We start from the raw sequence: 15,947 nt of genomic DNA on the forward strand, positions 1-15,947 counted from the left end.
AATGCAAAATCCTGCTGAAATTTATTGAGTAAGACTACATATTCAAAACTAAACTATCCCTATGGAAGTCATAATAATAACCAGAAAGGAGCTTATAAGAATTTCTGCCAGTGTCATGGTACGCAGATTCTTTGGCAAGCCTTCTATGTCTGTGCCTGAAATTCTTCTGTGGTAGTGAGTGAAAGCATGGATACCCCTACCCACTCTAGCTGAATGCAAATGTCCTTTTCATGAGAGACAACAGGATAATGGAAAAGGCTCTGTCTGGACTTTAAAACTCATGGAATGGGCCCAGCTGGTGTTGCTCAGTGGTTGAGTATCGACCTATGCAACAAGAGATCTCTGGTTCGATTCCCAGTCAAGGGCACATGCTCAGGTTGTGGGCCCAATCCCCAGCGGGGGACATGCAGGAGGTGGCCAATTGATGTTCTGTCTCATCAATGTTTCTATCTCTCTCTCTTCCTCTCCCTCCTTCTCTCTCTAAAATCAATAAAGGCGGGGGGGAACCTCATGGAATGGAATTTGGGATGCACTAACACTTACACACTTACTAGTTGTATGACTCTAGGTAAGGAATTTATTCTACCCAAGATTCAGTTTATCTCTTCCTCAGAAGGGTCATTTTTCACTCAAGGTTATCTGGCTCTTCGCAATATGGGAGAGGAGACATAGATGAATTCTTTAGAAAATTTAAAATAATGATTCCATTAATATGAACTATCCAGAATAGGTAAATCCATAAAGACAAAAGACAGATCAGTGATTTCCAAGGACTCAGGAGAGGAGGGAATGGGGAGTGACTGTTTAATGGGTACAGAGTCTTCTTCAATAGTGAAGAAAATACAGGGTGGGGCAAAAGTAGATTTACAGTTGTTCATATGGAAAATAATACAATAATTAATAAATAATAATATAAGAATAAACTGTGTTTCACGTACACACAACTGTGGACCTACTTTTGCCCCATCCTGTATTTTGGAAGTAGGTAGAAGTGAAATGGTGGTTGCACAACATAGGAAATGACCAAATGCCACTGAGTTATGCACTTTAAAAGGGTTAGTGTTTAGTGAATTTTATGTCTATAAAAAAACTTAGTTTATTTGAGAAATACCCTTTCCCCATAGATTCCGATTTGCTTGTTAAAAGTCTTAATACAATGTTAGAGTATCACAGGAAATTATATTTCAGGATCTTGTCTTTTAATAGTTAGCCTTGAACTTAATTATTTATTCTTTTCTGTAATGAGGAGATATATTGAAATTATTGAATTTGAGGATGGGTGACAATTTAAAATATGGGAGAGCCCTGGCTGGTTTGGCTCAGCTGTTGGAGTGTCAACCAGCAGACTAAAGAGTTGCAGGTTCGATTTCTGTCAAGGGCACGTAACTCAGTTGAGGTTCAGTTCCTGGCCCTGGTCAGGGTCATGCGGGAGGCAACCAGTCGATGTCTGTCTGTCTCTGTCTCTGTCTCTGTCTCTGTCTCTCATCAATGTTTTTTTCTCTCTTCCCCTCTCTTGTCCTTAGTCTTAAGCCCCCCAATTGGGAGCTTTCAGGTACAGCTACAACAAGTTACTTCTTTTGACACAACTGAAATTCTTCACCTAAGAAAATGAACAGTATCTTCGTCTTCCCAGAAAGCATAGTAAAACAAACATAACCTAATGTTACTTCTTATGATTATGGATTAGGATTTGACGTAACCCTAAAAGGCAAAGATGGGAATGATCTAGTTTTTCAGATATTCCAATTTCTTGTCCTTAGTCTTAAGTCTCTTCACTAGGTCAGTTTACCCTGTTGTTTGGAGTCAACAAGCCTAGTTTTATTGATATTGTGAGCCTTTTTTCTTACTCCCAGGTTTCTTTCTTTCTGTTATTGTTCTGATACATGGTAGCAGTCACAGTTAGTGTTTGATAAAAGTGATCACAGAGTTGTAAGTAGTGCTAATTCCTACCAACAGGACAGACCATGAGAAGATGAGGGTGAAATCACAGACTTCATTGTATGTATATATGGTCTGGAATAGGATCAGGTTAATAAAAGCGTTTAAAAGAGCAGGACTGGGAACCAGAAGTGGAGTGGGCTAAGAAATTGCATGTTCCTTACCATAATAGTTTATATCATCGGGAGATCCAAATAAGTAAGATGCCAAATTTTTCAGTGACATCATACTGATTGCTGTGTTATCATGGTAAACAGCATTAGAAATCCTTAGTTGGAGCTGATTACTTAAAGAGTAGATTTACTCTGGTTTTTCATATAGGTTTCCATTACTTCTTAAAAAACATTATGGTAAAATATGCATAACATATAATTTACTATTTTTTCAATTTGAAGTAGTGTACAGATTTTAATGGTATTAAGTACCTTAACATTATTGTGCAGTCATCACCACTGTCCTTCTCCAGAACCTTTTCATTGTCCCAAACAAACTCTTTACCCATTAAACAGTAACTCCTCATTATCCCCTCCCCTCAGCCCCAGGTAACCACTGTTCTGTTTCTTCCTGTCTGTGAATTTTCCTGTTCAAGGTACATCATGTAAGTGGAATCATACTGCCTTTGTTTTTTTGTGTCTGCCTTACTTCACTTCACACATTGTCTTAAATGTTTCCATTACTTTTAAAAATACAGAATATTATTTATTGAACTGTTTCTTTAAGTGCTGTCATAATCTTGAAATGCTAGAATATTTTATGATTTCTCTCATGGCCCCCCATTCTCTTCTCTGTACACTCTACTTGGGTGACCTCATCCAGTCCTGTTCTCAGCCATTGTGTGTGCTGACTTCCTAAATCTGTATCTCTAGTCAGGATTTTTATCTGGATCACTAGATTCATATTTAAATGCCTGCTTGGCTTCTGCATAGAGATGTCTAATAGGAATGTCATATGTAATATAACCAAACCAGAATTCTTTATTTCCTTCCCCAAAAATCTGCTTCTACGCCAACTTTTCTCACTTTAACCTGAAAATAAGTTAAAGCTAAAAATTCGGGAATTATCCTTGATTCTTTTCTCTCCTTTACCTTTCTGTTTTATCTTCCCCTCCTCTGCCATTGTAGCTTGCTATATATTTACTATATAAATAACTTTTTAAAACTTCCTATTAATGGTAGTTGTTTTTATTGATTTTTTTTAAAGAGGAAGGGAGAGAGAGAAACATCGATCAGAGAAACATCTATTAGCTGTATGGTAGCCATTTATATACTTACTACATGATTCCGGTTATTGTCCTTTTATATTTCATATTTCATATTTTTAGCAACTGCTCTGCTGGAGGTGTAAAGAATATTCTTTGGATAGATTTTTTTAATACAGATTCTCACTAAGAATCTCCCACTGGGTGGGAGAGTGTATGTAAAAGTAACTTTGCAGCCATGTCTGCTGGACTTTTGGCTCTGCCTCTGTGATGTGTCCTAAGTGTGCTTGCTTCTCCATTTTAGTCCAGGCCACCATTATTTATTTCTTAGGGTACTGTAATAGTTTTCTTCTATTTCCCTTCTGCTTCTTCCCTGTCATCTGTTCTCCAGCAGTGACCAGAGTGAAGTTTTAAATTTTTATTTTTAATAATTATAGATTTAAAGAAGTTGCAAAGGTAGTACAGAGTGGTCCCTTGTACCCTTCTCTCAGTTCTCCCCTTTGGTTACATCTTCCATACTATAGAATGTTATCAAACCCAGGAAATTAGCTTTGGAATAAAGCATGAGTATAGCTCTATGTCATTTTATTACATGGGTAGTTTCATGTAACTACCACTGTAATCAGGATAAAGAGCTATTCCATTGCCAGAGATTCCTCTAATGCTACCCTTTATATTCATTCCTATCTCCTTACCTCCCACTATCCCTGACTCCTCAGGATGATATTTTTAAAACATGAATCAGATTACATTACTACCTGCTTCAAAGTTACCATAACTGCATCCAATCCCAGAATAAAATTCAAACTTTTATGGTGACAAACTTAACTCTCTGACCTCACTTAATAACACCATGCCCCCCCCCCCCCCCACACACACACACACACCTCCTTATATACTGCTGCCTTTCTGTTCCTCTAATGCAGTGGCTCTCAAAGTGTGATCTCCAGACCAGCAACGTCAGCATAACCTCGGTTTTGTTAGAGATGCAAATATTTGGATTCCGTGTCAGACCTGCTAAATCAGAAAGTCTGGGGCTAAAGCCCAGCTATCTTGTGTTTTAACATCTTTGAAGGTGATTCTGAAACATGTTAAAATTTGAGGACCACTGCTTGAACAAGTCAGACACTGCCAAGTGTCAGCTTCTGCAGTAGTTTTTTTCTCTTTCTGGAATCTCTTAATAAGCCACCACTCACCCATCTTCCCATGATTGGCTCTTTCTTGCTTTTATACTGTTTAAAAATACCTCTGCAGAGAGAACTTTCCTCAATAGCCAGTGTTAAAATAGCTACTCATTTATTTTGTATCACATCTCTTTATTTTAATCTTGTGCATATTGCCTGTCAGCATCTGATATTTTTCTTATTTGTTTCTTACTTGTCTTTACCTTCATTAGATTTTATAGTTTCAAAGAGTAGCATCTTTTATTCAATTTTTGATGCCCAGGCCTTGTAGTATTGCTTGTCACATGGTAGGCACACAGTAAATATCCCCTGAATGATTGAATGTATTTATGATCTCCATTTTTTTAGCCATGTTCTCTAGGACTATAAAGCATATTTCCTAGGACAGCTCTACAGAACATTTGAAACAAATGTTGTCTGTAGGCAGAATTTTTATATATTTTATTACTTCAGATCTGAAATCTTATAATCTAGAAAGAGAAACATTTTCTTATATGTTCTAGCCTGTATCCCACAATTTGTGTAACAAATTTATTCATTTATATCAGATACCCCTCTCCCTTCATTATTAAATCATAGATTCTTTTTTAGGCTTATGTAAAGATCCCTAAATTCTTAACCGGCCAGCTACTGCCAAGAAATGTACAGTCTGTGGAAGACTTTGGACAGATTTTCTCTGTAACTAATTAGGTACTTTCTCTACCTCCGGTTTGGTGTTCTACTCAGATTAGATTACTTGGGCCTTGTGTAAGCCTTGGGGACCCTTCTGCCCCATCCTCCCTCTCCCCACTTTTTTAGGCAGCCATTATCAGTAGAGGTGCAGGCCAAGTGGCCTTACTGGCTCTTTTTCCCTAAGCCTATACCTTGGTTTGTTTGGTGGATCCAAGCCACCCTTTCCTGCCAACATGTTCTTGGTGTCTGATATCCTTTATAGGTAGGGGAATCCCTTCATTAGGTGATATCCTTATTCCTGATTATCAGCTACAAAAGAAGAACAGGCTTCACTTTTTAGAAGAGAATCCCATTTCCTTTTTAAATTCCTTGACTATATCAGTAAAAACATAATTCTAACATGAAAGATTGATAAGTCACAAAAGGCTTCATCATGTCTTTAACCTATATCAGAGCTCGTTTTTGGAGGTGGGAAGGAGTCATGAGAATCCCTATAAACATTACAAAACAGGAGTTCCCCTATTTATAATCAGGTAACTTAAAAGAATTTTAAAAATGTTTCTGCTTGATTATAGGTCTGTGCTTTTAAAGGAATGATATTATAAATCCCAAATTTGGGGTAATAAATTTTAGAACCTCTGCATTGATCTGTACTTAAGTATTTCTGTTGTATTCACTGACTGACATACAGTACTTTTTTTAATGTTGAGCAAATAAGGATATGAGTTTCTTCTTGCCAGGCCCACGTTTTTTATATTCTACAGCATGCTTAAGCATAAGGCATGTGCGAGGCAATCAGCAAATGTAGGAATAGTGTGGAAACAATCTTGAGATATATTAAAATAAGCAAATGGGTCAAAAATCTATAGGCTATCTGTAGTTTTGTGATTGCTGACCAATTTTGATTATATAAGAAAGATAATTACAAAACCAATTTCTAATATGGAAATGTTTTCTATGAGTAATTTTTTATACAAATTATTTTAATTTTGGTACTTTGTATAGATAGCCAAAGAAATAAGGTTAAATGTAATGATCTTTATTATAACTTTTGTTTTGTTTTCTGTTTTTCTTTCTCAATTCTTCTCATGTGATCCTGGATCATGCGCTGTTAATGGAATGATTTTTGGATGCTGTGAACCACAGAGCCTATTGTGAAGAATGGCAGGCCTCCAACCTCTCACAGTATGCATTCCTTCCTCCACCAATACACAGGGTCCTTCAAGAAGCCCCCATTACGGAGACCACATAGTGTTATTGGAGGAAGCCTTGGCTCCTTTATGGCAATGCCCAGAAATGGAAGCAGATTAGGTAATTTAATTAATTAATTAATTAATTAATTTATTTATTTATTTTTTAACTTTCTAACTGTATGTTGTGTACATAGCTACTAGGTTTTAGGTACATGGAAGTCAACTAGCCTCCATTATCTGATTTGTCTTGTAAGATAAAAATCAATTTGAGAATAAAAGAGATAGAAAGATGGAAGGTTCTAGAGAGGTAGTAGTGCTAACACTACGACGAGTATCATTTGAAAACCTATCCACCATGAGGAAAACAAAACCTTTGAGAGGTGTATGCAAGATTTCAAAATGTGGCAGCTTGAGATAATGCTTAATTTAGGGTCATACCTGGTAACTCCAGATTATCACCATATGATAGCCTAGTACAATAATTAGTATATATGATTAGCACTGATTTGTTATTCTTATGTTACTGTCATTTTAAGTATCCAGAAAAAATGTATACCTGCAAGGTTCTTTCTTTGGTCTTTTTTTGATGGTGTCTTACCATGTTCTGATTTTAAAATAATTTTAAGTGTAATTAATTTTGCCATTTTATGAAATAACTATGTTAACTGAAGTTTCTGTGAGTGTTCTAGTCTGCTGCTTACCTCTTTTCTTGATAAATTATTTTCTCATGTGTTTTGTTAATTTGGGGAGTATGAGCTGATCTGCAGTGGGGTTTTATCTATAGGAATTACATGTGGCCTTTATTTCTATAGGTGTAATTCCCTAGAATGGTGTATTGGAGTTGACTCTCGCTAGTTCATGACAGATGATTGTTAAATTTTCAGGAATTTTGCAAACTGATTGTTAAACAGAGCCATTATTAAAATTTAAATTATACAAACTTACAATTAAGTAAGCTAAATTGAAAACAAAGGTAATTATTTCCTAATTATTTTACTGTTATCAGTGCATTTGGGGTTATTTATTTCTATTGTATTTGTCAAGATACTATGTAATGTTGTGCATATGTCTTCCCAAATACATGTTAAATGATGTCATGTTGGTAACTTGAAGTTGGCAATGAGGAAGTATCTACCTCACAGAAATTGGAAAACACTTTAGGTCAGGACTTGATTTATTGTTTTATTAATTGTGTAGACCAAGAGTTGGCAAACTTTTTCTGTCAAGGGCCAGATAGTAAATTTTTCAGGTGGGTAGTGTGTGGTCTCTGTTGCATATTCTTCTTTTTAGAATAATGCTATAAAGATGCAAAAACCTACCTGGCCATTTTTGCTCAGCAGTTAGAGTGTCAGCCCGCGGACCGAGGGGTTTTGGGTTCCATTCCTGGTCAAGGGTACCTACCTGGGTTGCAGGTTTGATCCCTGGCTCCATTGGAAGGCAACCAATCCATGTGTCCCTTTCACATCAGTGTCTCTCTCTCTCTCCCTCTTGCTCTCCCCTCTTCCCCCTTCCATTCTATCTAAAAGTCAATGGAAAACATCCTCGAGTAAGGATTAACAACAACAACAAAACATAAAGATGCAAAAACCATATTTAGCTCAGGGGTTATACACAAACAATCATGTTTGCTGACCGTTGGTCTAAACTTAAGAAAGTGATGTTGATCGGCCTGCGGTCCAGAGAGACCCAGGTTCGGTTCCCGCTAAGGGCATGTACCTCGGTTGCAGTTTGTCCCCAGCCCTGGTTGGGTCGTGCGGGTGGCAGCCACTCAATGTGTCCCTTTCACATCGATGTTTCTCTCTCTCTCTCTCCCACTCTATCTGAACAAAAAATGGAAAAAAAAAATGTCCTCGGGTGAGGATAAAAAAAAAAAAGAAAAGAAAGTGATGTTGAGCCCTGGCTGAGTAGCTCAGTTGTTTAGAACGTCTTTCTGATATGCCAAGATTGCAGGTTCAATCCCCAGTCAGGGCACCTACAAAAATCAACCATTGGGTACATAGAGGGTGGAACAACAGGTCAGTGTTTCTCTTTCTTCCCCACTTCTCTCTCTCTCAAATTAATAAATCAATTTTTAAAAAATTTAAAAAGAAAGTGATGTTTCCCCGGCCCATTTGGCACAGCGGTTAGAGCATCGGCCTGTGGACCAGAGAGTCCTGAGTTCTATTCTGGTCAAGGGCGCATGCCTCAGTTGCAGTTCTATCCCTGGCACTGGTCAGGGTCGTGCAGGAGGCACCCAATCCATGTGTCTCTCTCACATCAATGTTTCTCTCTCTCTCTTTCTCTTTCCCTCCTTCCTTCCCACTCTATCTAAAGATAAATGGAAAAATACCCTCCTGTGAGGATTAGAAAATATTTTTTAAAAAAGAAAGTGATGTTGAAAATGTTAGTAATGCAGAGTAAAGTTTAAAAATGCCTTCTCTCTATAGCTCTTACATTAAGAATTACACAAAGTTTGAACAGTTTGAAAAGTAAATATTCTTCTAGTACTTTGAAACTATTACCTGATTCTGCAAAGAAGTTGTTCACACCAATGACAAAGGAGTCGAGTTTTGACATAAGCCTGCATTCTTTTACTTTTTTCTTATTAACAGAAATGAAAGCACCAACCTATATTCATGTTGGAATTGCAATTGTTTTTTAATGACATGAGTAATTTCTTAGTTGAGTCAGGGGGTACTTAGGTATTTATTTATAGTCTGAAATTAATATGCTCCTTAGTAGTCTTTGTGCAGTAGAAAAGATTTGTTTTTTAATTTGCCCTTTACTAAAGATGTGGCACTTTGTGAATCTTGTGCCTTTCTGTAGGAAGCTCACACTTGCAGCTCAGACACCAAGGCTTCATCCTTTATCCCAGTGTGGCAGCTAAACCCAAGCACCTTCTTACCAAGATCAGCAACCCCTTTTCAGAAAGTGACAGTCAATTTGTGCATAACAATTTTGGGTTTCAGTTCTCTCTCTTTGCTTCCTGGGTATTATGCATATGTTCTTTCAAACCCAGCTATACATTTTAAATACTATAATTTTTTCAAGATTTTCTTGAGAAATATTTTCAGATTTTGAAGAATAGTTGGCTAGATGGTAGATATCATCAGATTAAGAACTAGTATCCAGCCCTAATCAGTTTGGCTCAGTGGTTACAGCATTGGCCCTTTGACCAAAGGGTCCCAGGTTTGATTCCAGTTCAAGGAACCATACCTGGGTTATGGGTTCAACCCTGACCCCAGTCAGGGTTGTGCAGGAGACAACCAATCGATATTTCTCTCTCTCTTTCTCTCCTTCCCTCCTCTCTCTCTCTCCCCCTCCCTCCTTTCCTCTATTTTCACTCTAAGAATCACTAGAAAAAATATCTTAAGGTGAGGATTACCCCCCCAAAAAAGAATCAGTGTTGAATACATTGACTTTTACTGCCAAGTTAATTTTTTGTTCATATCTCAGTATAAAATTTCTCCAGAAATCTCTGTACTTGAAGTGTATTCTTGAATTACATGTTAATCTTTTGAAAAAAAAGAAATTGCCATTTGCAACTGTTTAGTGTGAATAAATTTTCTCAATAATGTAAGGCAAAATATAGAAATGTATGCATTCTAAGACTAATTAGATGAAATCCTTGAGTTTAATTTTTGTTAAACAGGTCTCATATTTGTGTGAGCAGGTATCGTTCATGAAAGTTCAAATTTGTTATAAAAGATTATTTTTTTTGTTTTACATATTATTTCATAGTACATTTCATTTGAAAAGAAAGCCCTAGTTATCTAGTCTATTTCTTGATTTTTAGTTAATATTTAATTCATCGGAATACTTGTTGAGCACCTTCTAATTACCAGGCACTTTGTTAAATTCTGGAAATACAAAAGTGAATAAGCCAAATCCTGCCCCCAGGGATCTCATAACATGTTATACATAACGTGGTATAAAATCACACGAACCACAAAATGTTGTTCAGTGCATTCGGTGCAGAGGGAGTATAGTACTCATCTGTGTCTGAGAACAGAAAACACTTCGCTGAGTGATGACACATGAGCATAGTTTTGAAGAGTAAGTATGAATTTACAGATTGATAAAAAAGGGGAAGGACATTTCTTACAGATAAGAAAAAAAAATGTGTTAATACATTGCAACATGAAACGATATGATGCTTTTACGGGAATGAATAACTGTATTGAGGGGACTAGTGACGAGATGTATTTGAGATCTGGTATTTGTTTCAGATAGGCTACTATTGCTAGATGAATTAGAGAATGAGTGACAGATGTACATATATGAGCAGGTGTGTAAGTATACAAGTCTGTTTTGTACAAGTTTTTTTTGTTGTTTAGTTCTGGTACAAAGTATATAATGGCCCTGGCCAGTTTGGCTCAGCGGTTGAGCGTTGGCCTGTGGACCAGAGAGTCCTGGGTTCGGTTCCCAGAGAGTCCCGGGTTTAGTTCCCACTAGGGGCACGTACCACCAAAAAAAAAAAAAATCCCAAAGTATATCATGCATAATTTTTGAATTGTTTTATTTCTAATACTGGGAGGAAGGGTAGCTCCATTAGCAGTTTTTTTTGTTGTTTTTTTTTCAAATCTTTGTTGTTGGATGTAAAATGTATTACAGATGTTCCACATTTTTCCTCCATTGACCCCCTCCTCCCCACTCCCGCCCCCCTCCTACCTTTTCCCACACTATTGTCTGTGTCCATTGGTTATGCATATAAGTTCTTTGGTTTATTTCTTCCCACCCCCCCAACCCCTTTCCCTTTCAGGTTTGTCAGTCTAGCAATGAATTTGTGCTTCTTAATCCCTTCACCTTTTTCACCCATTCCCCCAACCCGCCTCCCATCTGGCAACCAACAAAATATTCTCTGTATCTATGAGAATGTTTCTGTTCTACCTGTTCATTTTGTTTGTAGATTCCATTGTTGATAGATATGTATTCATTGCCATTTTGTTTGTTCATACATTTTTATCTTTTTCTTCAAAAAGACCCTTCATCATTTCATATAATAACGGTTTGGTGGTGATGAACTCCTTTAACTTTTTCTTGTCTGGGAAAGTTTTTATATGTCCATCAATTCAAAATGACAGCTTTGCAGGATAGAGTAATTTTGGTTGTAGGTTCTTGGTTTTCATCACTCTGAATATTTCTTGCCACTCCCTTCTGGCCTGCAAAGTTTCCTTTGAGAAATCAGCTGACAGCCTAATGGGAACTTCCTTGTAGTTAACTAGCTGCCTTTCTCTTGCTGCTTTTAAGATTCTCTCTTTGTCTTGAACCTTTTGCATTTTGATGATGATGTGTCTTGGTGTGGGCCTCTTGGGGTTGATCTTGTTTGGGACTCTCTGTGCTTCCTGGACTTGTATGTCTGTTTCCTTCACCAAGTTAGGAAAGTTTTCTGCCATTATTGTTTCAAACAGGTTTTCGATTTCTTGTTCTCTCTCTTCTCCTTCGGGCACTCCCAAGATGCGAATGTTGGCACGCTTGAAGTTGTCCCAGAGGCTCCTTACACTATCCTCATGTTTTTGGATTCCTTTTTCTTTTTGCTGTTCTGATTGGGGATTTTTTGCTTCCTTATATTCCAAATCAGTGGTTTGCTCCTTGGATTTACATACTCTATTATTGAAGCTGTGTAAGTTATTCTTTATTTCAGTTAATGCCTCCTTCAATTCTAACTATGTATCCATGATTTCTAACTGGTCCTTTTTTATGCTCTTGAGGCCCTCCCTAAGTTCACTGAGGTTCTCACTAAGTTCATCGAGCATCCTTATAAGCAGTATTTTGAACTCAGTATCTGTTAGGTTGCTTATCTCCATTTCGCTTAGTTCTTTTCTTGGGGTTTTGTTCTGTTCTTTCATTTGGGACCTGTTTCTTTGTCTCCTCATTTTGGCTGCCTCCCTGTGTTTGTTTCAGTGTATTACTTAATGAGAGGTATGGGGCTCACTGAGACCAGATGCTGCTCCTTTGAAAGAATTTAGGAAAAACCTGAAGCAGGATCCAAGACCGGCCAATCCTATGGTTAAGCAAGTGGCAACAGCTTGGGTGGGCTTGAAAGTTGGGTGGGGCGGGGCGGGGCCTCAGGGAGTCAGCAGGGTGGGGCTCCCAGTGTGAGCCAGGTTGCTGGAGTCCCAGATATGGAGACTGTCTGCCGCCCCAGGGAAGGGCTCACCAAAGGAACAAAGGCCTCCTACAGCACGTTTGTCCCCCTCTCCAGCCCTCGCTCCGTGCCAAACAGCTCAGTTCTTCCCTGTATGTCTCTGGTGCCCCTCGAGCTGCCTCCCCTCCAAGCTTAGAGGGAGTGAGTCCGATAAGTTCGTGTGCGGGCCCTTTAAGGAACTGCCTGGGGCTCCAGCCGCTTCAGCTTCCCTGAGCCTCAGTTTCCGCTGGTTTTTCCAGCCAGAAGTTATGGGGATTCTCTTCCTGGCACTGGAACCCTGAACGGGGCACCTGGTGTGGGACGGGGACCCCTCAGTCCTCAGGAAGGACCTTCCCAGCCGAGGTGTCCTCCTGATTTTTATCTGCCACACGTGGGTGTGGGACCAGCCCGTCGCCCTGCCGCTGTCACCGCCGCCCCTTCTACCAGTCTGGATGTGGCTGCTGCTTTAATTTCGTAGTTGTAGGACTTCCATTCAGCTTGATTTCAGGCGGTTTTGAATGATGGTTGTTCTGTAGTTTAGTTGTAACTTTGATGTGGTTGTGGGAGGATGCGATAGCGCGTTTACCTACGCCGCCATCTTGACAGGAAGTCCATTAGCAGTTTTTAAAGAAGATTCAAAGAAGGAGCTCATTTGGCTGTGGACCCAATGGCACATTATTTTAATGGAAAGAATACTAAACTAAATAAAAGGCAAAAGACCAGGTTCTGTTTTTACTCTGCCTCTAAGCTGTGTGACCTTTGAAAATCATTTAACCTTTCAAGGTCTCAGTTCCCAGATTCGAAAAGTGGGGGAACTGACTTCATGATTCTCACTGTTATTTCCAGTCTCTAATTTTATTATTCAACCTTGATAATATCTTGAGTGTTAGTTATTTTCATAATCTGAGAGTATAAAAGGAATGCCTACTTGTGCTTTAAGACATTTCTGTTTCACTCTATTAACTGTACACCATGGTACCCAGAATTTACAAGAATTTTTATGCTGATTTTTTAAATGATTTTTTTTAAGAGAGAGAGAAACATCGATGAGTTGCCTCCTGCATGACCCCCCCCTTCCCTCCAGCTCCCCCCGGGGACCGAGCCTACAACCAGGGCATGTGCCTGACTAGAAATCGAACTGGGACCTCTGAGTCCAAGGGACGACGACGCTCAATCCACTGAGCCACACAGGCTGGGTGTTAGGATGTATTGTGTTGACTATCTATATCTTACTGTGGTGGTAATAAATTATGTAACATAGGGTATAATACATCTCTTGTAAAATAAATTTTTCATGTTCTAATACAGATATTGTTCATGAAAATCTAAAAATGGGATCAGATGGTGAGAGTGATCAAGCTTCTGGGACATCATCTGATGAAGTCCAGTCACCTACAGGGGTTTGTCTTAGAAATCGTATACATAGAAGGATCTCAATGGAGGTAACCATTAATAATTATAAATATGCCTGTGTGTGTGTATACACATGTATGTATCAAACAGACCAAATGCCTATTTGAAAATTTTCATGAAGGCAAATGAAACTTGTTAAGAAAATTGTTTATTTTATTTGTATTAGTGAAGAGTCGTTTTGTTACTATTTCTTTTTTAAATTATCTACTATCCCAAAGCACATATGCATTAATTATATTTAACACTTTTCAAAACACTATGTAGGTTCTCTGTGAGGGAAATGTGAATTTTCAGAAGTTCTGGACATCAGAATGATACATTAGTAAAGAATTCTTTTTAGGAAATATGATTTTAATTAAAATTTGAGATTCATCTGTATACTTTATATTTTATTTTACAAATATTTAATATTTCAAAAGGTATACATACAATAAGCACCAGCTCTTTCTTCTTGCCTTATATTTTAATTTTGGTATCATTTCCTCTATGGTTCATTATACCTACTAATCTCTGTCACACATAGAAGTTATTTCTCCATGTAAAAGAATGAAGAGCTCATTTGCTTTTCTTTCTCAATGTTCTGTATAACCTTGAGGACAGAAGTTGATTATGAATGTTATCATTTCAGTATTAAAATAGTTTTGCTTAAAAAAAATGGGCATGTCAGATTGTGGGCCAAATCCCCTAGTGTGGGGCATGCAGGAAGCAGCCAATCAGTGTTCTCACTCATCGATGTTTCTGTCTCTCCCTCTCCCTTTCTCTCTTTCTAAAATGAATAAAGAAAAAAAAATTTTTTTTAAATGGGCATGTTTTAAAATGAACATTATTAACTTTTCACAGTGAGATAATGATGATTAGGGTATCTGTCCTGTTGGTTGATTGCATTTTCATTGATAAAAGATTGCTTCTGAATCAGTTAAAACAATTTGTTTACTAAATGATGAATTAACATTTTCATTTCTTAAAAATAAACTTGATATCTGTTTATATCACTGTATAACTTATGTCACAATAATAATAAAAATAATATTCTGATTTTCTTTACCATATAGATATATGATTTTCTCTGTTATATATTTAAACGTTTTATTTACTGTTAGGATCTGTATCTAGACTTTCTCACTCCTCCAGTGAGCTATATTTATCTCTTTTCCTAAAGGTGACATTCCTGAAAAACACACACACACACACACACACACATACACACATATATATATTTTAGAGTGGAAGAAAGGGAGAGGAGGGAGAAAGAGATATTGATTGGTTGCCTCTCGCATGACCCTCACTGGGGCCAGGGATTGAACCTGCAACCCAGGTACATGCCCTTGACCAGGAATCAAACCCACAACTCTTTGGTCTGCGAGCTGGTGTTCTAACCACTGGCCAGGGCTTGATTATATTATTTTTACTGTGTATTTTAATATCTGGAAAGATTTCTTTCTCAGTATCCCTCCCCCATCCTTCCCCCCCCATACCCCCCCCCACACTCTTTCATTTATTTTAGAATGTTTTTGCATATTTCTTATTTTTCTAGATGTTTTTGCATATTTCTTATAATTTTCAATGTTTTGTTCCAAGAATATTTTATTGTGATTTGTTCGGAGATATGCAAAATATAAATCTAATATGGGAGAGCCATTTCTTTATTAGTCGTATTATTTGGGACATGGTATATTTCTATACTTAAATCATATATCTTCTCAAATATTTATACAGTTCCTAGACATCTCAATTCTGTTTCATGGTTTTGTTACTATTATGAATAATAGGGAGTCATTTTTATAGGATTTATATTTCTTGCTGTGATAATATAAGCAAGGTTCCCTTTAACGTTTCTTTCAGTTCACATTTTATAATAAAAATAGGCATACCTTTTACTTACTTTTGTCCATTGGTATAGCAATAATAAAACATTTCAGTTGTCTCTCTGTGTTGTATACAAAATCATACAGTATCTACTTGGTTAGTTCATTTGAACCAACCACATTTTGTGGTACTTTTTTCTTATCCCTACTGTATGATATAATAATGTCAAGGTAAATTCCATTTTGAAAGGAGTTCATAAATGAGTTGCAGAGTACTATTTCTGTAAAACTGTGTTGTATACTTTTTTTTTTCCCTCACCCGAGGACATTTTTCCATTTTTTTGTTCAGGTAGAGTGGGAGGGAGAGAGGAACAGAGAGAGAGAGAAACATCGACGTGAAAGGAACACATCGAGTGGCTGCCACCCGCACGACCGACC

The 15,947-nt window shown here is 37.6% G+C and overlaps 1 protein-coding gene across 2 annotated transcripts in view; it reads left to right on the plus strand.

The window, feature by feature from the left end:
* CDK17 (cyclin dependent kinase 17) overlaps window positions 1–15,947 on the plus strand; it is a 105,473-nt gene that overhangs the window by 60,832 nt on the left and 28,694 nt on the right. For both annotated transcript variants that reach the window (XM_036251154.1, XM_036251153.1), the window contains exons 3-4: window positions 6,139–6,303; window positions 13,600–13,733. In XM_036251154.1, coding sequence (XP_036107047.1) covers window positions 6,139–6,303; window positions 13,600–13,733 — 299 coding nt within the window. The remainder of the gene's footprint in view (window positions 1–6,138; window positions 6,304–13,599; window positions 13,734–15,947) is intronic.

The sequence above is a fragment of the Molossus molossus genome, unplaced genomic scaffold (genome assembly GCF_014108415.1).
Source record: "Molossus molossus isolate mMolMol1 unplaced genomic scaffold, mMolMol1.p scaffold_m16_p_10, whole genome shotgun sequence".
Taxonomy (NCBI): domain Eukaryota; kingdom Metazoa; phylum Chordata; class Mammalia; order Chiroptera; family Molossidae; genus Molossus; species Molossus molossus.